This window comes from Pteropus alecto, unplaced genomic scaffold (genome assembly GCF_000325575.1).
Source record: "Pteropus alecto unplaced genomic scaffold, ASM32557v1 scaffold339, whole genome shotgun sequence".
Classification (NCBI taxonomy): Eukaryota; Metazoa; Chordata; class Mammalia; order Chiroptera; family Pteropodidae; genus Pteropus; species Pteropus alecto.
Window position 1 is genome coordinate 1,211,966 of NW_006442509.1, and position 19,518 is coordinate 1,231,483.

At 56.1% G+C, this 19,518-nt stretch overlaps 1 protein-coding gene and 1 pseudogene across 6 annotated transcripts in view; both read left to right on the forward strand.

Moving 5' to 3' along the window:
- The first annotated feature begins 679 nt into the window (after positions 1 to 679).
- Positions 680 to 797, forward strand: LOC112471658 (annotated as a pseudogene).
- Positions 798 to 2,301: 1,504 nt separating this feature from the next.
- Positions 2,302 to 19,518, forward strand: part of PCBP3 (poly(rC) binding protein 3) — a 59,145-nt gene continuing 41,928 nt past the window's right edge. For all 6 annotated transcript variants that reach the window (XM_025040319.1, XM_025040320.1, XM_025040322.1 and 3 more), the window contains exon 1: positions 2,302 to 2,419. In XM_025040319.1, the coding sequence (XP_024896087.1) occupies positions 2,410 to 2,419 (10 nt within the window). In that variant the 5' untranslated portion in view covers positions 2,302 to 2,409. The remainder of the gene's footprint in view (positions 2,420 to 19,518) is intronic.

Genomic DNA, 19,518 nt, shown 5'->3' on the forward strand with positions numbered 1-19,518 from the left:
GTCCCGCTGTTTGTTTATTCATCAGTCAATGGGCATTCGGGTGGTTTCCACTTTTTTGGCCATAATGAATGATACCGCTGTGAACATTCACGCACGAGCTTCTGTGTGATCGTGTCTCCCGTTCTCACGGGTGTGTCCTGAGAAAGGGAATTGGTGGGTTGCACGATGCTCTCCGTTTACTCTTTGTGGCACTGCCAGGCTGCTTTCCAAAGCGGCTCTGCCGTTTTCCATTCCCTCCCGCGCGTGGGGCCCTCTCTCCCCGTCCCTCCCGCGCATGGGGCCCTCTCCCCCCCTCCCTCCAACGCATGGGACCCTCTCTCCCCGTGGGACCCTCTCTCCCCGTCCCTCCAGCGCTGTCCTTTCTGTTTTCCTTCTTCCTCCTCCTCCTGCTGTTATTGCCGTCCCGAGTGGGTGTGAAGTGGTGTCTCACTGGCATTTGATTTGCATTTTTCTAATGATATTGAGCTACTTTTCATGTGCTTCTGGCCGTTTGTATATCTTCCTTACAGAAATATGTATTCAAATCTTTGCACATTTTTTAAAGTTGTTGTGGGAGTTCTATGTGTAGCCTAGATATTAATCCCGTCTCAGATATGATTTGCAAATATTTTCTTCTATTCTGTAGATTATGTTTTCACTTTCTCATTAGTGCCCTTTGATGCACAAAAGTTCTCATTCTGTCTCCGGCCTGCCCCCCTGAACATGCCTGATCCCATCTGATCTCGGAAGCTAAGCACGGTCGGGCCTGGTTAGTTCTTAGATGGGAGACCACCTAGGAAGACCAGGTGCTGTAGGTGTAAATAATGATAATAATAATAAATAACAATAATGATAATAATAATAATAATAATAATAATAATGGATTGTAAGATGACAAGGTCCTTGCAATCTGTGAGGTCAACCAAGGGTTGCCTCGCCTAAAAAAAAAAGTTCTAATTCTGAGGAAGTCTAGTTTATCTTTTTCTTTATTGCCTGTGCTTTTTGGTGTCATATCTGTGAAATCATTGCCAAATCCAATGTCTTCAAGATTTTTTCCAATGTTTTCTTCTAAGAACTTTGTAGTTTTAGCTCATAAGTCTAAATCTTTGATCCATTTTGAGTTAATTTTTGTATATGATGTGAGATAAAGGTCCAAGTTCATTCTTTTGCATATGGATACCCAGTTTTCCCATCACCAGGTACTGCAAAGACGATTACTTCCCCATCGAATTGTCTTAGCCCACTGTTAAAAATTCGTTCTTTGCTTTCTGATGAATTCCTACTCCGTGGCCTTAAGGCCCAACTCAGTAATCAAGGCCTTTCTGACCCCCGATGAGGAACACGCTGAGCCTGTGGCTGCACTGGCAGTGCCCGTCTCCCCGTGAGAGGCTGTGGCCCACACGAAAGAGGGCGCTTTTACGCAACGTGATCTTTCACGGAATTCCTTCACATGTGGTCTTTGCTCACTTACTCCATTTTGAACCGTGGCGTATTATATGGGTAAGACATTTTAGCTTGAAATAAACTCAGTGCTATTTGTTGTCTAAAGTGATTACCCGATTGATTTGGAAAAGGCAAAGACTTTAACATAGCTTCCTAGTTATTTTTGGTGCTATGACCTCACGATTCCAGATGTTGGGACGCTGTCATAAACAGTCTTTTTGAGATGTCTGCGACAATAATTTGTACTGGCCGTAAATATACACCTATGGAATAGATTTTAAAAACACAGCGAAGAGGATAACATTATGAAAAGGGTTACTTGCTGAGGATTACGTTTCCAGTTTGAGCAACAAACATGAATTCCAAAAGCAGAACGTCAAGAAACAGAGCGAAGTGGAAGGAGACTCCAGACAAACGTTAGCTGGCGCAGAGGCAGCCAGCCACGTTTGGACAGAATCCCACGCTGAAACGGAAGAGTTTGCATTAAGTTATCATACTAGCTACGAGAGTGGAAAGTCAGCAATGTATTTGATAGAAAATTTCATAAATACACTCAATATTATAAGTAGAAAGTTGATTGCCTTTTTACATTATCAAAAGTTAGTACAGTTTTACCGAAAAGCTTCTTTCAGACTCCTCGTTTGTGGAATGGAAGCCTCGTCACTTCAAGCTGCCCCACTGGGGTTACGGGTCAGGGTGCCCAGGGCGAGTGGGTTCTCGCTGGTGCTTCGTCTCCATACCCTGCACGTGCCTTGTACTTGAATGCTTCGGACTCATGCGCTGCTCTGTCAAATACAAGAAAGCCATTCTGTTGAGGCTCAGTCCTAATGGACAGGGTCACACATTTGTCCACTCATATCCCCTGTGTCTCTGTGTTTTAGGTAGGTGGGCCCCAGGCAAACGTCACTCCTTCCGGTTATGATGCTGTAAGTTGCGACGAGTCGGAACCTATGTCTGTGGATCCTCTCTGATTCTTAGAGCCTGCTTATGGGGGAAGGTGAGTTGCCGTAAAGTATCTTTTGTTTGCTTGTTTGTTTTTTGCTACCGAGAATGTGTGTAACACTCAGACTACCCTTTAAAGTGAAGTATGTTCCACGTGGTACAATCTGCGTTTTACCCTCTGTGGTCCGTGACATGGTGTCTGCTGGGGAGCAGAGCCAGGGAGAGGGGTAAACAGTGAAAGGGAAAGTTGAGCAAAGGCAGACAGTGGACACAATGAGGTGGCAATGCGGGACATCATGCCCCGTGGCTCTCGGGAGGTCACGTGGCGTTGCGCTGACGTTCGAAGAAGCCGGTCTGAGTTTGTGGGAGCAGGTCTGCGCTATAGAACTGTTTCTTTGTGACGCTTGCCTTTGAATTTTTGAGAACGTGGGAACCCACAGAACTATTTTCCCATAAGTGTTGCTTGTTTTTACCCCTCTAGACCCTCATCCTGCCATTTTGTAAAGAATGCTGGGTGGGCAGTATGAAACTGTTGTCAGCTGCTCTATTGGTTCCCTGTAAGTGAGCAGCAGCCACACGCAGGGCCCTGTGCTAAGCCCTGCACACTGGCTGGGCCCTGCTGACAGTCCTGCAATGTGTGCGAGGGTGCAGGAGCGTGTGTGCATGTGTGTGCACATGTGTATACGGGTGTAGGAGCATGTTGCAGTAGCGTGCGTGCAGGAGCATGTGCGTATGAGTGTATATGGTGTGGGGTGTGTTTGCATGCATGCAGCAGTGAAGAGGAATTTTCATTAAAAGGCTAATCAGCTCTCTGTTCTGCTTCTGTAAATATGCTTGCTGTGTGGGCTGTACTTGAGATTGACTAAAGACTCACCTCCTTTTTGTTTGATCTGTCTAAGCAACAAATATAACTGTTTGTAGCCCCTAGCAACTCCCACGCTTTGTAACACTTTGTAACTGCCAGTAACCCATAGCAACTCTTACTCACCCTTTGTAACGCAATGTAACTACCTACAACCATAGCAACTCCAGCCACTTTATAACAGTCTGAGGACAAATTAACCAATCAGCCCATGCCAAAAAGTGTCTACATAAGGAATATTGCGACTGAGTTTGAGGCCCAGATCTTCAGAGTGCTAGCTCCTCCCGGACCATAATAAACCTGAGTTCTCCAACTCTCTGAGTGCTGCTTGGTTTCTCTCCGGTCTAATTTTGGATGTCTTCTGCAGCAATAGCTCGTGTGTGTGTGTGTGTGTGTGTGTGTGTGTGTGTGTGTGTTGTGTACAGGCGTAGGGACGTGTGTGCACATGTGCAAGAGCATGTGTGTTCCTATGCTGCTCTGTGCTTCCAAACCGGAGGTTTGTGCTCTCGCTAAGCCTGCGGGACGGGCGTTCCTGCCACAGTGTCTCCCCTGTAGATCGAGGCCTCAGAGGGTCCCTGCATGGTCCGCATGCGCTGGTCCTCTCCAGCCCAGTCTAGCTTACCCAGCCGTGTACCTTACAGTCTGAGGGCCTTGCCAAAGCCTTAAGGACACATTCAAGGATGCTTTAGTTACCTGCAGCACAAAGGTGGCCACTGAGAATCTTCTTCACGCTGTTTCATGTATTTATCCAGATTCACAGCACAACTTTCTTCAGGTTCTGAGGTAAGGTACCTCCCAGGGGTTGTCCCTCCCAGGGGCATCTTTAAAAAGTCACAAGACTTAGTAATCAGGGCACTGGGCCCCTTGCCGACTCTGCGATGTTCATTATTCCTCTCGGCACTGCCCCTCGCCCACTCTGCCCAGATGTTGTCTGTCTGGTTGTGTTTTTTTTAATTCCAGCTCAGCATTTTCAATCCGCCCGTGGTGTTTGACCCAATTCTGTAAGCCCGTGTCCTGTGCTGATTTGATCTTTGCTTTGCCTGGGGAAAGTTAAACCATTTCAACCTCCAGGCGTCATTGTAGACTGCACGTCAGTGACAGACTTCAGTGGGCACATGGACAGCAGGTCTCTGCGTTCAGATGGGAGCTGCAGGCAGTGGCTCTTCATAGGACCAGCGCGTCTAGGCTGCGGTCAGACAAGGCCGGTCTGTGAACCGAAGCTGGGACCCCATGTGGAAGACAGGCCAGGAGCCAGAGGGGACCCCGGCCGGGCTCTCTGCCTGCTCCCAGCCCACCTGTCCCCATGCTGGGAGCATGGCGTTGCTTGTCAGCCTACCCTCTGCCACAGTTGCCAGTATCCACATGGCTGAAGGTCTGGGCTTCTGACCCCATGGATGGCACCGGACATGGCCACGGAAGACCTACAGCCATGGAGGAGGTGACTGACTGCTTAACCTAACTCATTCCAATGAACGTGACACTGGAGTGCCTGGCGCTGGCCGACCCCTGGGGGGTGGCATGCCCTCAGGGCCTCCCGTCCCCACCGCAGCGCGCCCCCACCCTGCGACCACTGCAGCCATGTCCTCAGTGCTTCCCTAGCCTGGTCCCTCTCAGCAGCTCTCAGCTTGGCGGTCGCCGGTCTGACCCTGGCGCCTTGGAGGCCACCGTCTCCCAGTTGCCCTCGGCCTCCCCTGGGCCGTGCCTCCTCGTCTCCTTTGTGGCGCCTGCACCCTGAGCCCGTCCTCTTCAGCCGGTGACTCTGGTCCTTTGTGTCCCTCCTGCGTGCTGCCGCCCTTCCTTCTCGCCTCTTCAAGGATTTACCCCCGGCCTCTCCCTCCCTCCGTCTCCCGCCCACACAGGGGAGACATGCGTGCCCTTGGGCAGCACGTCCAATCGCAGTGACCACCCATCTCTCTGTCCCTTTGACGACGGCCTTGCTGTCGCCACTTGCTCACCTTACTCCAGACCTGTCTTGTCACGGTCCACAGACCTGCCCCTGCTAGACCCAAAAGTCAGTGTCCAGTCCTCCCCCACACTCTATGGGTGACACTTGATTCTGTCGGTCATTTGGTGGGCAAGAGCGTGGGCCCTCGATGGCCCAAGCATGATGACCGTGAGCAAGCCGTGAGTGACCACGTTTGTCTTTCTGGAAGAATAAAGACCGATCCTAGCAGAGAGCTGCCAGGAGGAGCGCATTAGCCGGCAGGGCTGCACACAGTGCAGGGCTGTCTTCACGTTCGCCGTCAGTACCCTCCTCTGCTTGCACTCTAATGTTGACGTCCCCAGGTCTCTGGGCTCAGTTGGGTACCGGTGACAGGGCCTGCTCAGGGTGGGTGGCCGGGCACGTGTTGGAGTGCAGCTGGCTGAGCCAGTCCCACTACGTGCCAGAGCTTCGAGCACATGTAACCTTTGAGCCAGAAATTTTATCTATAGATATGTATTCCAAGGAAATGAGAGAGGGACAGGAAGAGATACGGCCAGAGTTTGTTGTTACAGCTTTGTTTAATGGAGCAGTTCAGAAACCCGGACCCATGATCATAGATTGGTTATGTTCTTATGCATAAAATGCATAAAATAGAATGCCTTGGGGTTTGGTCACTCTGATGCAGATTTAAATATATTGACGCAGAAAAATGTTTTTTATATAATGTGAAATGAGAAAAACAGAACAATAATGGGTGGTTTGGTCCTATTTTTGTTAAAAATGTAATAACATACAGCTATTGGAAAAGAGTCCGAACAGGTAGGTAGACTTCACAACGGCTTGTCATCGCTGGTGGTAATTACTATCTTTGCATATATGCACTTTCTGGTTTTTTTCTGTAATGAACGCCCAGTACTTGTGTTGTTTTTAATTTTTCTCCTTGTAAGGAACAGTCAGGCTGCCTTTGGTCAGTGAGACCTGCCTGGCCTCTCTCTCTGTGCGCCTTTGCTGGTGATAGACAGCCACGGCACGTCCTGTGGGTGCCCGCCGGCCAAACACACCCGTCTTCACGACCAGCGGGTCCGCTCTGCACACACGTTTTTGCCACTGCCTGTTGTTGTCTTATCATTTATCTGCACCTGGTTTCATGGGAGATGGTGGGATGGAGGTAGCAACTCAGCGAAAGGCACAGCTGGAGGGTGACTTATGCTGCTTGGTGGCAGGAGGGCCCATCCTGGTGGCTGGGCCGGCACGCATCCCCACATTCTCTCCCGGGTCCCGGTCCACCCTCCCGGCCTGCGCCGCCCAGACCAGAGCACTAATGTCGGTAGCCATCAAGGATGCACAGGGCTCATCTGCATCCGAGCTATGTGTGCGGCTCGCTTCTAGCCCTGGACCAGAAGCCCTAGACCCCAACGGAGAAAACGCGGGCCGTCGGGATTCACAGTTGGTGCCGTTTCCGGCCCCTCGTTCTGCCGAGCCTCACCCCGCAGTCCCAGGACCAGCCCCGTGTCGGGGGGACCAGCTTCGCGCAAGGCCCATCCACGGGCAAACGGCTGACAAGGGCAGTGACAACTCAAGTCTGAAGAGCTGCGTTTTGATTGATGCTGGGCCTCGAGGCCCCCCCGCCCCCCTGCATTTTCCAGGGGCCTGGCTGCGGCTGGATGTCCTGCAGGCACGCCGGCTTGTGCGGTGGCCCTCGTTTGGGGGATGGAGTCATTGACATGACAGCGCCTCCGTGCCAGGCGCACCCCTCCAGCAGGACGAGGGGAGCTGGGCGGAAAGTAGGTCACATGTGCTTGGTCCCATGTCACGAGGTTTCCAACCTGAGGCCAATGGGATTTGTAGCCTCCTTTGGTTCGGAACAAAGCACCGCTCCAGCTCTCTCCTTTAGCACTCCGCCGTCGCCGAGCGGGAGAGGGACCATCTGCCCGATCGCCACACCCTGCCCGAGCGCACAGTCACTTCGTTCCGTTCCGAGGTAAGGGGTCCTGGGGCTGGCCGAGGCTGCCCTGTGCAGACAGGCTGAGTCCAGGGCGGGGAGCGAGCGGGGCCAGGCCGTCACGATGTGAGGATGCCGGGCTGCAGCAGCGCATGGGGCTTTGTGGGACATGGGACGGTGCTGCGCGCACGGGTTCAGACCAGACATATAGGCGACGACCCTCACGTTAGGTCTTCTGCGTTAATAATGTGCTTCCTTTTCAAGAGTCAGGCCAGCTATTAATACTGTCATGTGAAGGTGTTACTACGTGGAAAAGCGAACCTGTGATTTCACAGACGTCTGTCATCAGAGATTCTGGGGGGCGGTGATGTGTGGGAATATGAGTCTCACCCTGGAAACGCTGGTCACCTTGTGCAGTGGGCCTGAGCCCTCAGTGTGGCAAGCGCCTTTGTCCGTGGTGTCGGCCTGTCGAGTAAACAGGTAGCTGTTGGCTTCCGCTGGTATAAAAGCACCCCGAAATTCACATACCAGAATAAGGTGGATACTTGCCCGTTATTACTGCATGGAGAACATGCTCTTTTGGAGTTCGTACTTACCTTGAGAAATAACGTAATGCGAACGCGATCCCTTCGTGATGAAGCAGACGTGGAATGTAGAATAGTTTCAAAGTGTTTGTAAACTTGTCTGAGTTTCATAGCTTATAAATGACAGAATTCCGTGTTTTTGTTTTTTGTTTTTTTTGCCTGTCCTCTAAATGAACTAAGGGATTCCACTAGTTCACGATCCTTCCTATGAAATATTCTGGCACGTAACGAGAGGAATATAAAGTGTTTGCAGGATCTGTGTAGCGGGCTGACTGCTGGTGCCATATTTAAATGAATTATATGCTCCTGTTTGGATTTGCTGGGGAAAAAATGTTTCCAGAAATAGACTGCCAGACCAAAATCATGACAGTATTTGATTTATATTCTATCAGAAAAAATTTTTTTGCCTTTCATAGTTAAAATATTTAATATGTGTATTTTAACTAGCTTTCCAGGAAACATGGGTCCATGACCAAGTTCACAAAAATCATGTAAACTCTTTAGATTATATATTACTCTACGTTTTAGATGTAAAAAATAGCAGTTGCACTATTGGTTACAAAAGAAGCCTTTTCTCTTCGTGAAAGTAATGCGTTATGGAAATATCTTTGTTTAGGTGATAGTTCCTTCCAACTGCAGCCTTTAAGTGAATCTCGTGGTATTTCTAAAGGGTTCTTTCTTATCCACTTTCCAATCTTGAAGAGAGGGAAATTTTTCTGCTACTTTATTAGGACACAGCGGAAGATTGCAGTGTTTTTTGTATTTATGATCATAAACATTTCTTCTGTGCCTGGGAAAGTCCCCACGTATTCAGATGCAGTTTTAATAGTCCCCTCCTGCCCACCTAGCATGTGTCCCATGACTGAAATGGGATGGTGTGACCTCAGCCATCTTACATGGTAGTAAGACCGAGACACTCTAGTGTGACAGCCATGTGTGTTCGTGTTCTTAAATCTTAAAGTTATGGTCGCAGCCGTGGCCTTCAGGGGATGAGAACCACTCTCTGTTGACACAGAACCTGCCCCTGTGAGGGTTACAGGGTGTTGGCTCCCTACTCACTGGGGATCGGTCACTGTTTCTTCCAGAAGAAACAAATATCGCGATGCGTAAGCAACTGGCTGCGACCCCAGTGCATTTCTCAAAAGACTGTCCTGATGCCCGGCGAGGGGAGTAGGCACACGGGTCCCTATAGTCTCCGTCCCGCCTGCCCCAGTGCGCACGGGAGGGGACACTCTCTGAACAGCGTAGCCACCACCTCCGGCCTTGACTCGTTTGGGAACTGAAAGGGCCATGTGATGGAGTTGGGCCCGGCTGGCCTCCTGCAGTCCCAAATGACCGTCACGCGTCGTGTGTTCGTGATGTGCGCCACCTCTGTGAGACCCCCGGGCTCGGCATGAGAGGCAGACACCCACCCACTATAGGCAGATTGTCACCATGCGAGGCAGGCCCAGGAAGGTTTGGTGTCCCCAGTCCCCCACAGCCCGAGCTCTTGAGGACATGTCTTCATTCTGGCTGGGGGATGGGGGTGGTCTCAGAGGCCAGGGAACAAGGACCAGCGGGCCAGCGCTGTGACCGGGAGCCACCAGGGCCATTGTCAGGTGGGGCCTGTGTGGCATGTCGCACAGGACTTCCTTCCATGAGTGGCGGCTGCACTGTTTTATAAATAGCATGGATCAGAGGTTCTGCAGGGAGCCCTGGACCAACATCATCACCTGAGAACTTCCCGGAGAGGCAGATTCTCAGCTCTCCCACCCCAGGCCACCTGAGTCAGAGACTCTGGGGGGGCCTGGTCTGACCTACCACCTTCCAGGTGATGCAGGTGTCACATGAGCTTGTGAGCCCTTGGACTGAGCACACAGGAGTGACAGTGGGCAGTGCTCACGAGGCGCTGCTGGTGCGGCGGGCTGTGGCTCGTGGCTGTGGCCGGGCTGGGGCTGAGCATGTCCTGGCCGAGCGCCGTGCTCACGCGTAGCCTCCGATGCTCCAGCAGAGCCGCGAGCCCGGCATAGCATGTGCTGTGGCCTTGGGTTTTCCGGTGCCTGTGGGCTGGTGTGCAGGTCCGTCCTGTGGCGTCCATGCCTGTGCCACCCAGTGGGACCCACTGCCAAGCAGGCTGCTCACAGGGACCCAGAAGAGAGGACCGCGGAGAGACTGTGGCGCGATCACCGGGGCTCAGGCAGGTGGGAGCCCGTGGCAGTGCCGGGCGAGAGGGAGCCAGCGGGGGAGGCCGAGGGACCGCCTTCACCGGAGGGGGGATGGCCAGGGCTGTCTGCTGGGTGGCCAGGGGGCCACAGGAGCCACCATCGTGTCTGGCATCTCTGGGGGCCTGGCTGGGGCCAGGGATGGAGCTCCAGAGACACAGACGGCGGCCAGCTCAGAAGCCAGATTCTCACGCCAGGCCCCAAGCCCTGGGCTCAGTCCCCTCAGCGTGCCGCCCCCACACTAAGGCGTGTGGGGGTGCGGGGGGCCATTAGTACAAACAAGAGACTCTGAAAGAGGAGAAAACCTGCATGGAAACATCCAGGCGGGCCAGGGAGGCACGTGGGCGTGGGGAGCAGCCTGCAGGGCGGCGGGCTCGCTCTGTCCCCGTTCCATGCACGTGCTGTGCGTTGGAGTCAGTGGGAGCAGACCGACAGGTCAGCAAACGGCACGGGACCCACTGGGTGTTGATTAGACACCCAGTTTAGAACCTTCGCTCACACCCAACACCAGCATATCTGCCACGGCGTGCCGCGCGCAAGGTCGCAAACTATCAAGGATTCATAGAAAACGTGTGTCGAGCTTCTGAAACAGCCTTCTCCTGGGACCGGTGCCCCCAGCAAAGCACGCGTGTTGCGAGGCTGCTGCCCAAGGCGCCAGCTCACGCGCTGCTCTGGACGCTGCCGCGCCTCGGGCGAGGGACCGTGGCAGGCAGACGGCAGCAGAGCTCAGGGCACTGCCAGGACCCGGACATGAGCCTGCCGCCCTTGAAAATGCAGACCGACCGGAGCAGACCAGCGTCCAGATGGCAGCGTCGGGCCCCGCGCAGGGGCAACGGGGTGTGTGTGCAGCCCGCGTGGACCTTCCGCGCAGCCCGGGAAGCCGCCTCACCGCAGACATGTGTCCACCCCGCTGCAAGGGAGAAGGGGGCCCGCCCTGCCTCCGCCGGGACGCGTGGTGCTGCGTGGTGCTGCGTGGTGCTGTGTGGGTGGTGCTGCGTGGTGCTGCGTGGGTGCTGCGTGGTGCTGCATGGGTGCTGTGTGGTGCTGCGTGGTGCTGCGTGGGTGCTGTGTGGGTACTGTGTGGGTGCTGGGTGGTGCTGCGTGGGTGCTGGGTGGTGCTGGGTGCTGCGTGGTGCTGCGTGGGTGCTGCGTGGGTGCTGGGTGCTGCGTGGGTGCTGCGTGGTGCTGCGTGGTGCTGTGTGGTGCTGCGTGAGCCTGGGCGTGAGCAGGTCCCACCTGGAGACTCGTGACGACAACACGTCCCGCAGCCCCGGCCGGGCTGCTTCCCCACGCAGACGCGCACCCGCTGCAGCGACCCTGCTCCTCAGCCCTCAGCTGGTGCCCACTGATGGGGAAGGGGACCCTGGGGCCACGCTCCCGCCTCGGTCCTGCTCGCAGGAGTGCTGTGTGTGGCAGGCCAGACAGAAACGTGCCAACGGCATGGAAGTCAACGCGCGGCGCCGGGCAGGCTGGTGGGCTGCAGGGCTGGCTGGAGGCGCCTTTCTCCAGGTCTGGAATGTTCCATGTCATGAACTGGTCATACGGGTAAGTGCCTGTGTGAAAATCGACCTAAGGTGTGTGCATTCTCCTGCCTGTAAATTAGACCGTGTTTCACAGTCTAGTCACAGGACACACGCGGTGCGACATCCATGCAAAGCAAGACAGTGGTGTGTGTGTCTGGAGAGGCCGAGAACGGGTGTGGTGACAGTGACTCCCGCCCTGTGCCGGGGGTTCCGGGTGGCTCTGTCCCTCCGTTTGCACGTTTCAGAGTCTCCGGGGTCCTGAGTCCCCAGCTGTGAGGGGCTGCCCGGGGCCCGCTGGACCACCGTGGCCAGAGCAGTCCTGCGCCGTGTGCGCGGGGCTTCGTGCTTTTTACTGCTTCTGAGAAGGACCCTGCTGCTGTTGCCATCGATCTAGAAGCCGCGGGGCTGGGTGACAGAAATGCACATCTTTGACTTTCTGAGCTGGAAATTGCCACAGAGCCTCTGGAGTGGCATCTGGGAGTGGACAACTGGCTTCAGTGGGTGACACCCTGGGTTCCAGAGCTCCCCGCCTCAGACGAGGCTGGGGTGTGGAGGGAGGACTCACCGCAGGGATGCTGGCCTGTCCCCTGGCTGCGTGTACAGCACCTGCCTCCAGGACAGCTGCCTGGCCAGACTTCCAGAAGCACGGAGACCCCTACCCCCTGGCCGGGCTTCCCTGAGCATCGCCACTGTCCCTGTCTCCGTCCCTGTCCTCGTTCCCCATGTGCGGCCTCCGGACAGCAAAGACCCCGGCCCACGGTGCGGAGGAGCCAGGGAGCACGCTGGGACACGGGGCTGAACTTGGGAGGAAGTAGGAGGAAGCCCAGGGTGGCGTTCATCGCTGGAGCCGGGGCTGCTCCTTGCCCCGGTGGCGGGGTGCTGGGGTCGATTCTGGGCAGGTCGTGGGACCTCTCTTTTGATAAATCTCAGGTCTGCTGCAGCAAAGCCCTTGTCCGAGGCAGGGCCAGATCTGGGAACACGGCCTCCTGTCTGGGGGTGCTGTTGTCCTCGCCAGCCCAGCCTCTGTGCCTGAGTTCGTAGCTCCACCTTGGCGACGTGGCACGCCACCATACCCAGCTCGGCAGTCACACACCATTTTCTTTGAACACACGCAAATCAAAACAAACCAGACCCATTACAAGCATGTGAAACTGCCGGCTGCCCAGAGTTTGGGGATTAAGGGGCCATCAGCGGATTGAAGTCAAGGGATTAGATCTCATCGGGCTCAGCGCCTGGGAACCGCCAGCCGCCACCCCCACCCCAGGGGCCACAGGCAGCATCGCGGGAAGGTCGTGGCCTCGCTGCCTCTGTCTTCTCTGCCGAGGCTGCTCCCGACCCTGACGCTGCCAGGAGCCCTCAGGTGCCCAGGCGTCGTCCTCGGCTCTCCCCTCCTCCCCCAGGGTGAGTCTGGCAGAAGGAGGGGACTGCCCCCGCCTTCGGACTGTGGAGGATCCTCTGTGGGCTCCCCACAGGGTGGGCCCCCCACGGGACGGAACCTGACTACAAGTTCAATCATGTCCAGACAGGCCCACCACTGCCCCCTCGCTGTCCGCTGGCCTGTCTCCTTTCTGCTCCGGGCTTCCCTCCCAGGACACTGTTAGTGCCCATGGTGGACAGGGCAGCTCGTGCCCAGCAGGGGACAGGGGAGGGGCCTGGCGGGGAGGGGCATTTTCCCCGAGCAGATGCAGGTTTGAGGTTGTATGTGTGTTTCTGGAACCTGTGTCCTGTGGCTGCCACCTCCTGTGTCCGCACGCACCCTGGATCTCTGTGGATCTCGTGGCCCAACTCCATGCCCTAGACAGGGCCCGGGCACCAGCGCCTTCACCCCAGTTTTTCAAAGCCGCTTTCGAATCGGGGACTAGGCTCAATTCCCAGCTCATGGTTGTCTTAGTTTTTTGATCTGATTTTTTGTAGCCTTTAGCCAGTTTAAACTTGAATTTTTTGTTTGTTTGTTTTTTTTTAGTTTTTTGTCTAAGTTGTCTTGCTTTTTCTCCCTGAATTTATTTTAAATTTTAGTTCTCTGATGCTGTCTGTACCTTCTTAATCTTTGTAAATTTGTCTATTTTCAGCTACTTGAATCACTTGGAATCCATTAGAGTTTTAGTCACATTCGTTGTCTTTATTTTTATTTTTCCTCCTCAATTATTTTCCCTCCATTTTCCTATCCTTCATTTGGGAAGATTCTTAATGGTTTTGGTTGCTTTAGCGCATACTTTTTTAAAGCCAGGTTAGCCCACTTCCCCGATGTGGCTTAGAGCATCTGCGAAGCCGCCGGTGGTGCTGAGTGAATCTTGTGAGGGCGTGAGCCGCACATCCAGGAGGCCCGCCAGCAGGCAGCTGGGGGCTCGGGCTGATGGAGTGGAGCATGCGATTCGGTCCCCTCCTGCCCCGCCCAGGCCCCACCCACACAGGAGTGACCTGAACTCTCCATGCCTCTGCCCCTGCGGGTGCAGGAGAACTGGCTTGGGCGGAGAGCACTGTGGTTTAGCTGGAGACACCTGGGCCCTGCGGTCACACAGCTGGGCCACCAGGCCCCGGGCCCTTCTGCTGCACCTGGCAGGGGGGACAGGGAGGCCAGGAGCCCTGGGCCAGGCTGCCTGGAGCCGTTGGCATGTGCCCACCCCACAGCGCACTGCCTGCTCACAGTGCACCCTCCGTGTGACTACGGACGGGCCGCTCGCTGCCTCTGCATGCCACACGGCAGCCGTTCTGCTGGTGCTCTCCCTGGAGGCTGAGAGGACCCTGCGTCCTTTTAGAAAAGACGCCATCCCTCTCGGCAAGCGCCCTCACCTATGCAGTCCCCGCGGAGACACCCACTGAGGACAAGGCCCCGGGACTCCCGCATGCGGAGTCCCCTCACGTGAGAAGACCTTCCACCGAAGTGACTGAGGGCAGAAGGGCAGGCACATGCTTCCTCGCCTCGCCCTGACCATGCGCAAGCATGGGACGCAGCTGCCCTGACTGGCCCCACAGGCCCAGACGGTGGCCAGCCCCGGGAGGCCACTCCCTGTGTGTGAATTCTGGGCTCACCCTATGCCTAGCAGAGGAAGGACTGTCCAGTGCGTTTCTCTGGGGACGATTCCGGGCGAATCTGGCTGCTGGCCTGCATCTCCCGCGGGGGCGCGGTGGGCTGCGGCCCCAGCAGGAGGGGTGAGGTTTCCCTTTTGGGTGCCACATTAGTAAGTAAATGAACCAGTGCCAGGGTGGTAAAGAACAGTGGCTCGGCGAGCGCAGCTGCCCTCTGTGTGAGCGCCGGTGACGTGCCCCTGACACGAAGCAGCGCTCGGGTCCTCTGTGGGTGCGGGGCGAGGGTGGCCTCCGTGCAGGGCCCATGCGGACCAGCTCTTCCTTTACAGGGGTCCTGCCCGCACTTGCTCTGAAAGTCCTCCCATTCCCAGCGAGTCTCAGCCTCCTTTGCTGTCCAGGCGAAGAGGGCGGCACCTTTTCCTTTTAGTTACTAAAATTCTCCCCGATCCCCACATTTCTCCTGCTACAAATTACCATCTGTGTCCCTTTGTGGTAATGAAAGCTGGAATTAAGAGCTCTATGCCCCGCCCCCTCCTGGGAAGGAAGGGTCACAGGGACACGGACTCTAATCCTCACCTTGCTCCTTGGGGGTGAACCATCCCAGGAGCTTCTCCTCTCCCCATTCTATTTCAGTCTGGTCCGTCTGCGCTCGTCGCTGGCGGCCGTGTGGTTTTATCGCGTGCCTTTCCCGCTGCTGTTGAGAGGCGGCGTGCGCGTGGTCAGGGCAGGCCCCGCTTCGCGCTTTCCAGCTGTGACCCCAGCCCCGTGTCCGGGGGCCCCAGGGGCGCTTTCCAGCTGTGACCCCAGCCCCGTGTCCGGGGGCACGTGGGGACGCGCCTTCTTCGCAGGGATGTACGGTGTTGGTGTTAGGTTTTGCGTGTCACTGCTTGTGTGGTTATTGAGTTTCTCCTCTAAGTTACTGATGACGTGGACAGAATTCCTGACATCGTGTCACCCACGCATCCCAGGAGTACACCTCCTTACGGTCCTGTGTATTCTTCCTCTCCACACGTGCTGGTTCTGTTCGTTAGTGGTTAGGATTTCTGCCGCCCAGAAGCTGGAAGCGTAGGCTCACAGCACAGGCCTGCGGCCGACCCCAGAGGGGCGCCGGTCAGAGCGTGAGCAGCAGCTGAGCCTTCCAGGGCAGGCCGTGCTCCCCAGGGCCTTGGGTCTGCGCGGTGGCGTGTTGAGTGCCGGCCGTCTCGGTGTATAGCCTGTGACTGTGACCTGCACTCCCTCATCCCTGGAGACATCCGCTGCCTTCGGATGTACTCACCAGCCGTTGAGGATGTGCCCGGTCAAGGCTTCGCCCTCTTCTCCGTGCGCGGTCTGCAAGCATCTCCTGGGTAGGAGCCCTGAGTGGTCAGACGAGGCGCAAACATCTCCACGCGCTCCGCGGCCCCTTTGCTCTCCTGACAGCGTCTGTCGGCAAACGGGTCTTAATTGTAACGCAGTCCATCTTATCCATCTTTTTAGAACCATCGACCTTCTCGTGCCCCAGCAACCTGTGCTTGGCCCCACTTCCCGTGGATGGTGCCCTGCTGTCTCACGTAGGACCACAGGTCACCTGGAGCTTCCTGGGGTGGGGTCCGCAGGGCCGGGCTCAGGCGGACCAGTGCCGCCGACCGGAGGGGCCAGGCTGCGACTTTCTGCTGTGGCTCTTCAGCTGCTTGTGCAGCCCTGTGCCGCGGTCACACGGAGGGGACTGTCCTCGCCTTCTGGCAAATGGGTCTTCTCAGTCATTCTTTCTCCCAGGAAGGCCTTGGCTCCACCTGCGCTGATGGGGTTTTCATGCATTTTAAAACCAGCTCGTCTGTGGAAGTGACTGCAGATCCCTGTAGGGAGAATTAACATCTTCACGTGCCGAGCGCTCCCGTCCCCAAGCATGAGGCGCTTCTCTGATTCCTAGCTGGCTTTAAGTTCTCACGATGGCGTCTCATAGGTCTCTGCATAGAGCTTTTCCACGCCTTTTTTAGATTTATCCCACCTCTGATTCTTTTGAGGTTCTTGTGAATTGAATCTTTTTAAAAAATGAAGTTTCCTAGCTTTGCAGACAGACATGTACAATTCCAGCCACCCTGTTAAACCCAACCTCTCTTATAATTATTTGTATATTCTGGGTCTTGTCATCTGCACCTGTGTGTGCTGGCCTGCCACTGTGTCCCGGGAGCGTGCGCATCCCCACCCGGGAGGTTATAGGAGGCAGGTGCACTGCGGAGCCTGTGGTCGCAAAGGACGTCCCTAAGCCCCGGCGGCGGCCGTAACGACCCTGGCTCAGCACCGTCTGCCCCAGAGCCTCCGAGCTGGTCAAGGGCGTCTCAGGAACCACTGTCCCGATGGCACCTGCAGCAGGTCCTGCTGGTGCTGCACCCGGAAGGTTTGCGCATCTCTCCCCAGGCGCCCTCCCCTGCTGTGCCACCGCCCGGCCCACCGTCATGTCCGGCGGGTGCTCGTGCAGACACCGTGGTCGCTGGGCCGGGTCCCGGCCTCACACTGTGCAGTCTGTGCCACTGCAGCTCTCACCGCTGGCACCCACCTGGCTGCGTTGGGCCAAGTCACAGGACATCGGAAAGCTCAAGTTTGTTGCCGAGCCTGTGGAGTGCCGACGTGGCAGCCCCCGGCGGGAAGCCCATGTTTCTGCCATTGTCTCTGACTGTCTTGGCACCTGGCTTCTCCCTGTAGCCTGGTGGCGTCGCCCAGGGCGAGGGTGAGAGGAAGAGGTGCGCGTTGCCCCGGTGCAGTGGAAGCCCCTCCCCCTTCGTGTCTCGTCGCCGCTGACACCACACGAGGCTCTCGTCTCCTTCCTTCCTTCTGGGTCCTGGCCTCTCCGGAGCACAGGTCTGAGGGCTGAGGTGGGGCAGTGGACTTCAGCCTTTGGAGTCGCCTTTGGAGTTGCCAGCCTGATTCGGCATCAGGCTGAGAGCCACTCGGGGTGATTGATGGCTGTGCCCCTTCGTCCCGTGCCCTGGTGCCAGGCCCTGCTGTGAGCTGAGTGTCCAGTCGAGTATCTGCTGTGTTAGAGGCTCCTTCCCCTGTGGCGAGAGGCTCCTCTGGGGGAGGCAGTGTGTGCACAGACCGAGCGCCTGTTGTGTACGGGCGCTGGGCTCACAGAGGAGGCTGGGGACGTGAGCTCATTGTCGCGGGCGGGTGGCGTATCAGAGCCTGGACAGGCCCAGTCCAGGGAGGCCTGCCCGTCTGCGTGGCAGAGCTGTTTCTCCTCTCGGTCCCTGCTTGCAGTAACTCAGGCGCATGTAAAGCAGGTGTCCTGACGCCGTCACACCGCGGACCCCAGGCGCTTCCCCGGGGCCAGGACGGGCAAGCGCGTCCCTTGCCAGGAAGAGAAAAGCTCCGTGCACACCAGTCCCGCCGAGAAGCTAGCCCAACACGGCCTCTGAGCAGGGGGAAGGTGGGCAGGCCGCTGGCTCCCCCGGCCCATCACATCCGTCCGTGTGAACACAAGTGACAAGCCAGCAGTCTGTGCAGGATGCTCGCTGAAGTCAGGTTGTGTGTGCCCTGAGCATTTTTCCAGTGCTAACCGAGACTGGCAAGGGCATGGCAGGACGCACACCCCCACCCACCCCTGGCGCAAGGACACAACCCGCACTGAGTCTCCAGGAGCAGGAAGCAGCTCAGGCGCTCCGAGCGCCGTCGGTTGTGCTGGGCTGGCTCCTGTAGCCCGATGGGCACTGAGCCACGGAGCGCGGTGGACGAAAGCGGCGCTCGCCCCAGGTCCCTCCTACAGCCGCTTCCCCCTGGTGCGGCCTGGCCCGGCACAGCTGATGGCCCGGCAGAGCTGTTGGCCCTGACTGGCGCTCCCTGCAGCCACGTGGACCTTGGATGGCGCCGTGCTGGCAGGACCCCTGCTCCCGTCGCCTCGCGAGAAAGCTCGTGTTGGGGAGAACGGGCTAGTGCACTTCCAGGGGGTGTGATGCTGTCGTAGGTTCCACAGACAGCTGATCCCCAAATCCGCTCCCCCCCATGCCGAAAAAGCCTTACGACCTGGAAGTTACGTGCCAGTTTCAGCCATGGGACACTTTCCTTCAAGTCTGAAATGAATGTCATTGTTGGTTTTTCCGTTTGACTGGCATGAAAATGGAGTTCACCTGTCTGGTGGTCAGAGCTGTTCGTGCTCGCGGCCCCGCGTTTGCTCACGTGGAGGGTGGCGGTGCCCCGGCCCTTCTGTGTCAGCACAGAGTGCGCCCCACATTCGTAGAAGCAGCCGGAAGGTGCGCCCTGCTTGCTGCTCCTGCCACTGCGACAGCTAGGCAGCTTACCATGACGACACTTACTTACTGGAATTCTGTTGATTTGAATCTTCTTTTAGAAAAAGAATGGAGAATTTGCTTTATCAGAACTTCACTAAGTAGTATTGGTCACTAACAGATTTTGCCTATTTATTCATTATAAAAAAATCAAATGTGGTTTTGGTTCTGGTCAAAATGGAGTGAGCTACTCCTACCAACACACGTCGTAGGAGGTGGTGAAGGGCGAGGCCCCCCCTGGAACCGTCACCCTGACGGGGGTGCCTGCTCTCACCGCCTCTGTCGGACCGTGCGCGCCACGTTCTGGCCGCTCCAACCCGACCAGAGAGGCGGGGAAGGGCCGACGGGTTTGGAAGGAGGAAATAGGACTGTTTGCTCGCAGATGACGTGGTCATCCACATCGAAAAGCCCGTTAAAACCATAAACAACTACGTCCACTCGTTTAAGAATACGAGGTTAACGCACAGAAATCAATGATATTCTATGTACCATCAATGGACAATCAGAAAGCAGAATTCAAAGCACAAAGTCATTTACAGGAACTCCAAAAAGTTATATACTTTCTATTATGTCTAACAAAATATGCACAGAATTTGTATGCCGAAAACTACAAAACGCTGATGAGAGAAATCAAGGAAGACTTAGACGAGAGAGAGGGAGAGAGAGAGAGACAGAGACAGCCTGTGTTCAGACCGGGCCACTCAGCACGGGAAAGCTGCCTGGCCTGAGCTGGAAGGCGTCCGGCTCGTGGGACTCCTCCAGAGCCCGGCACGGGGCTGTGAGCACAAACCGGGGGGCTTTCCAAAGCTGGAAAACACAGAGCAGAGGA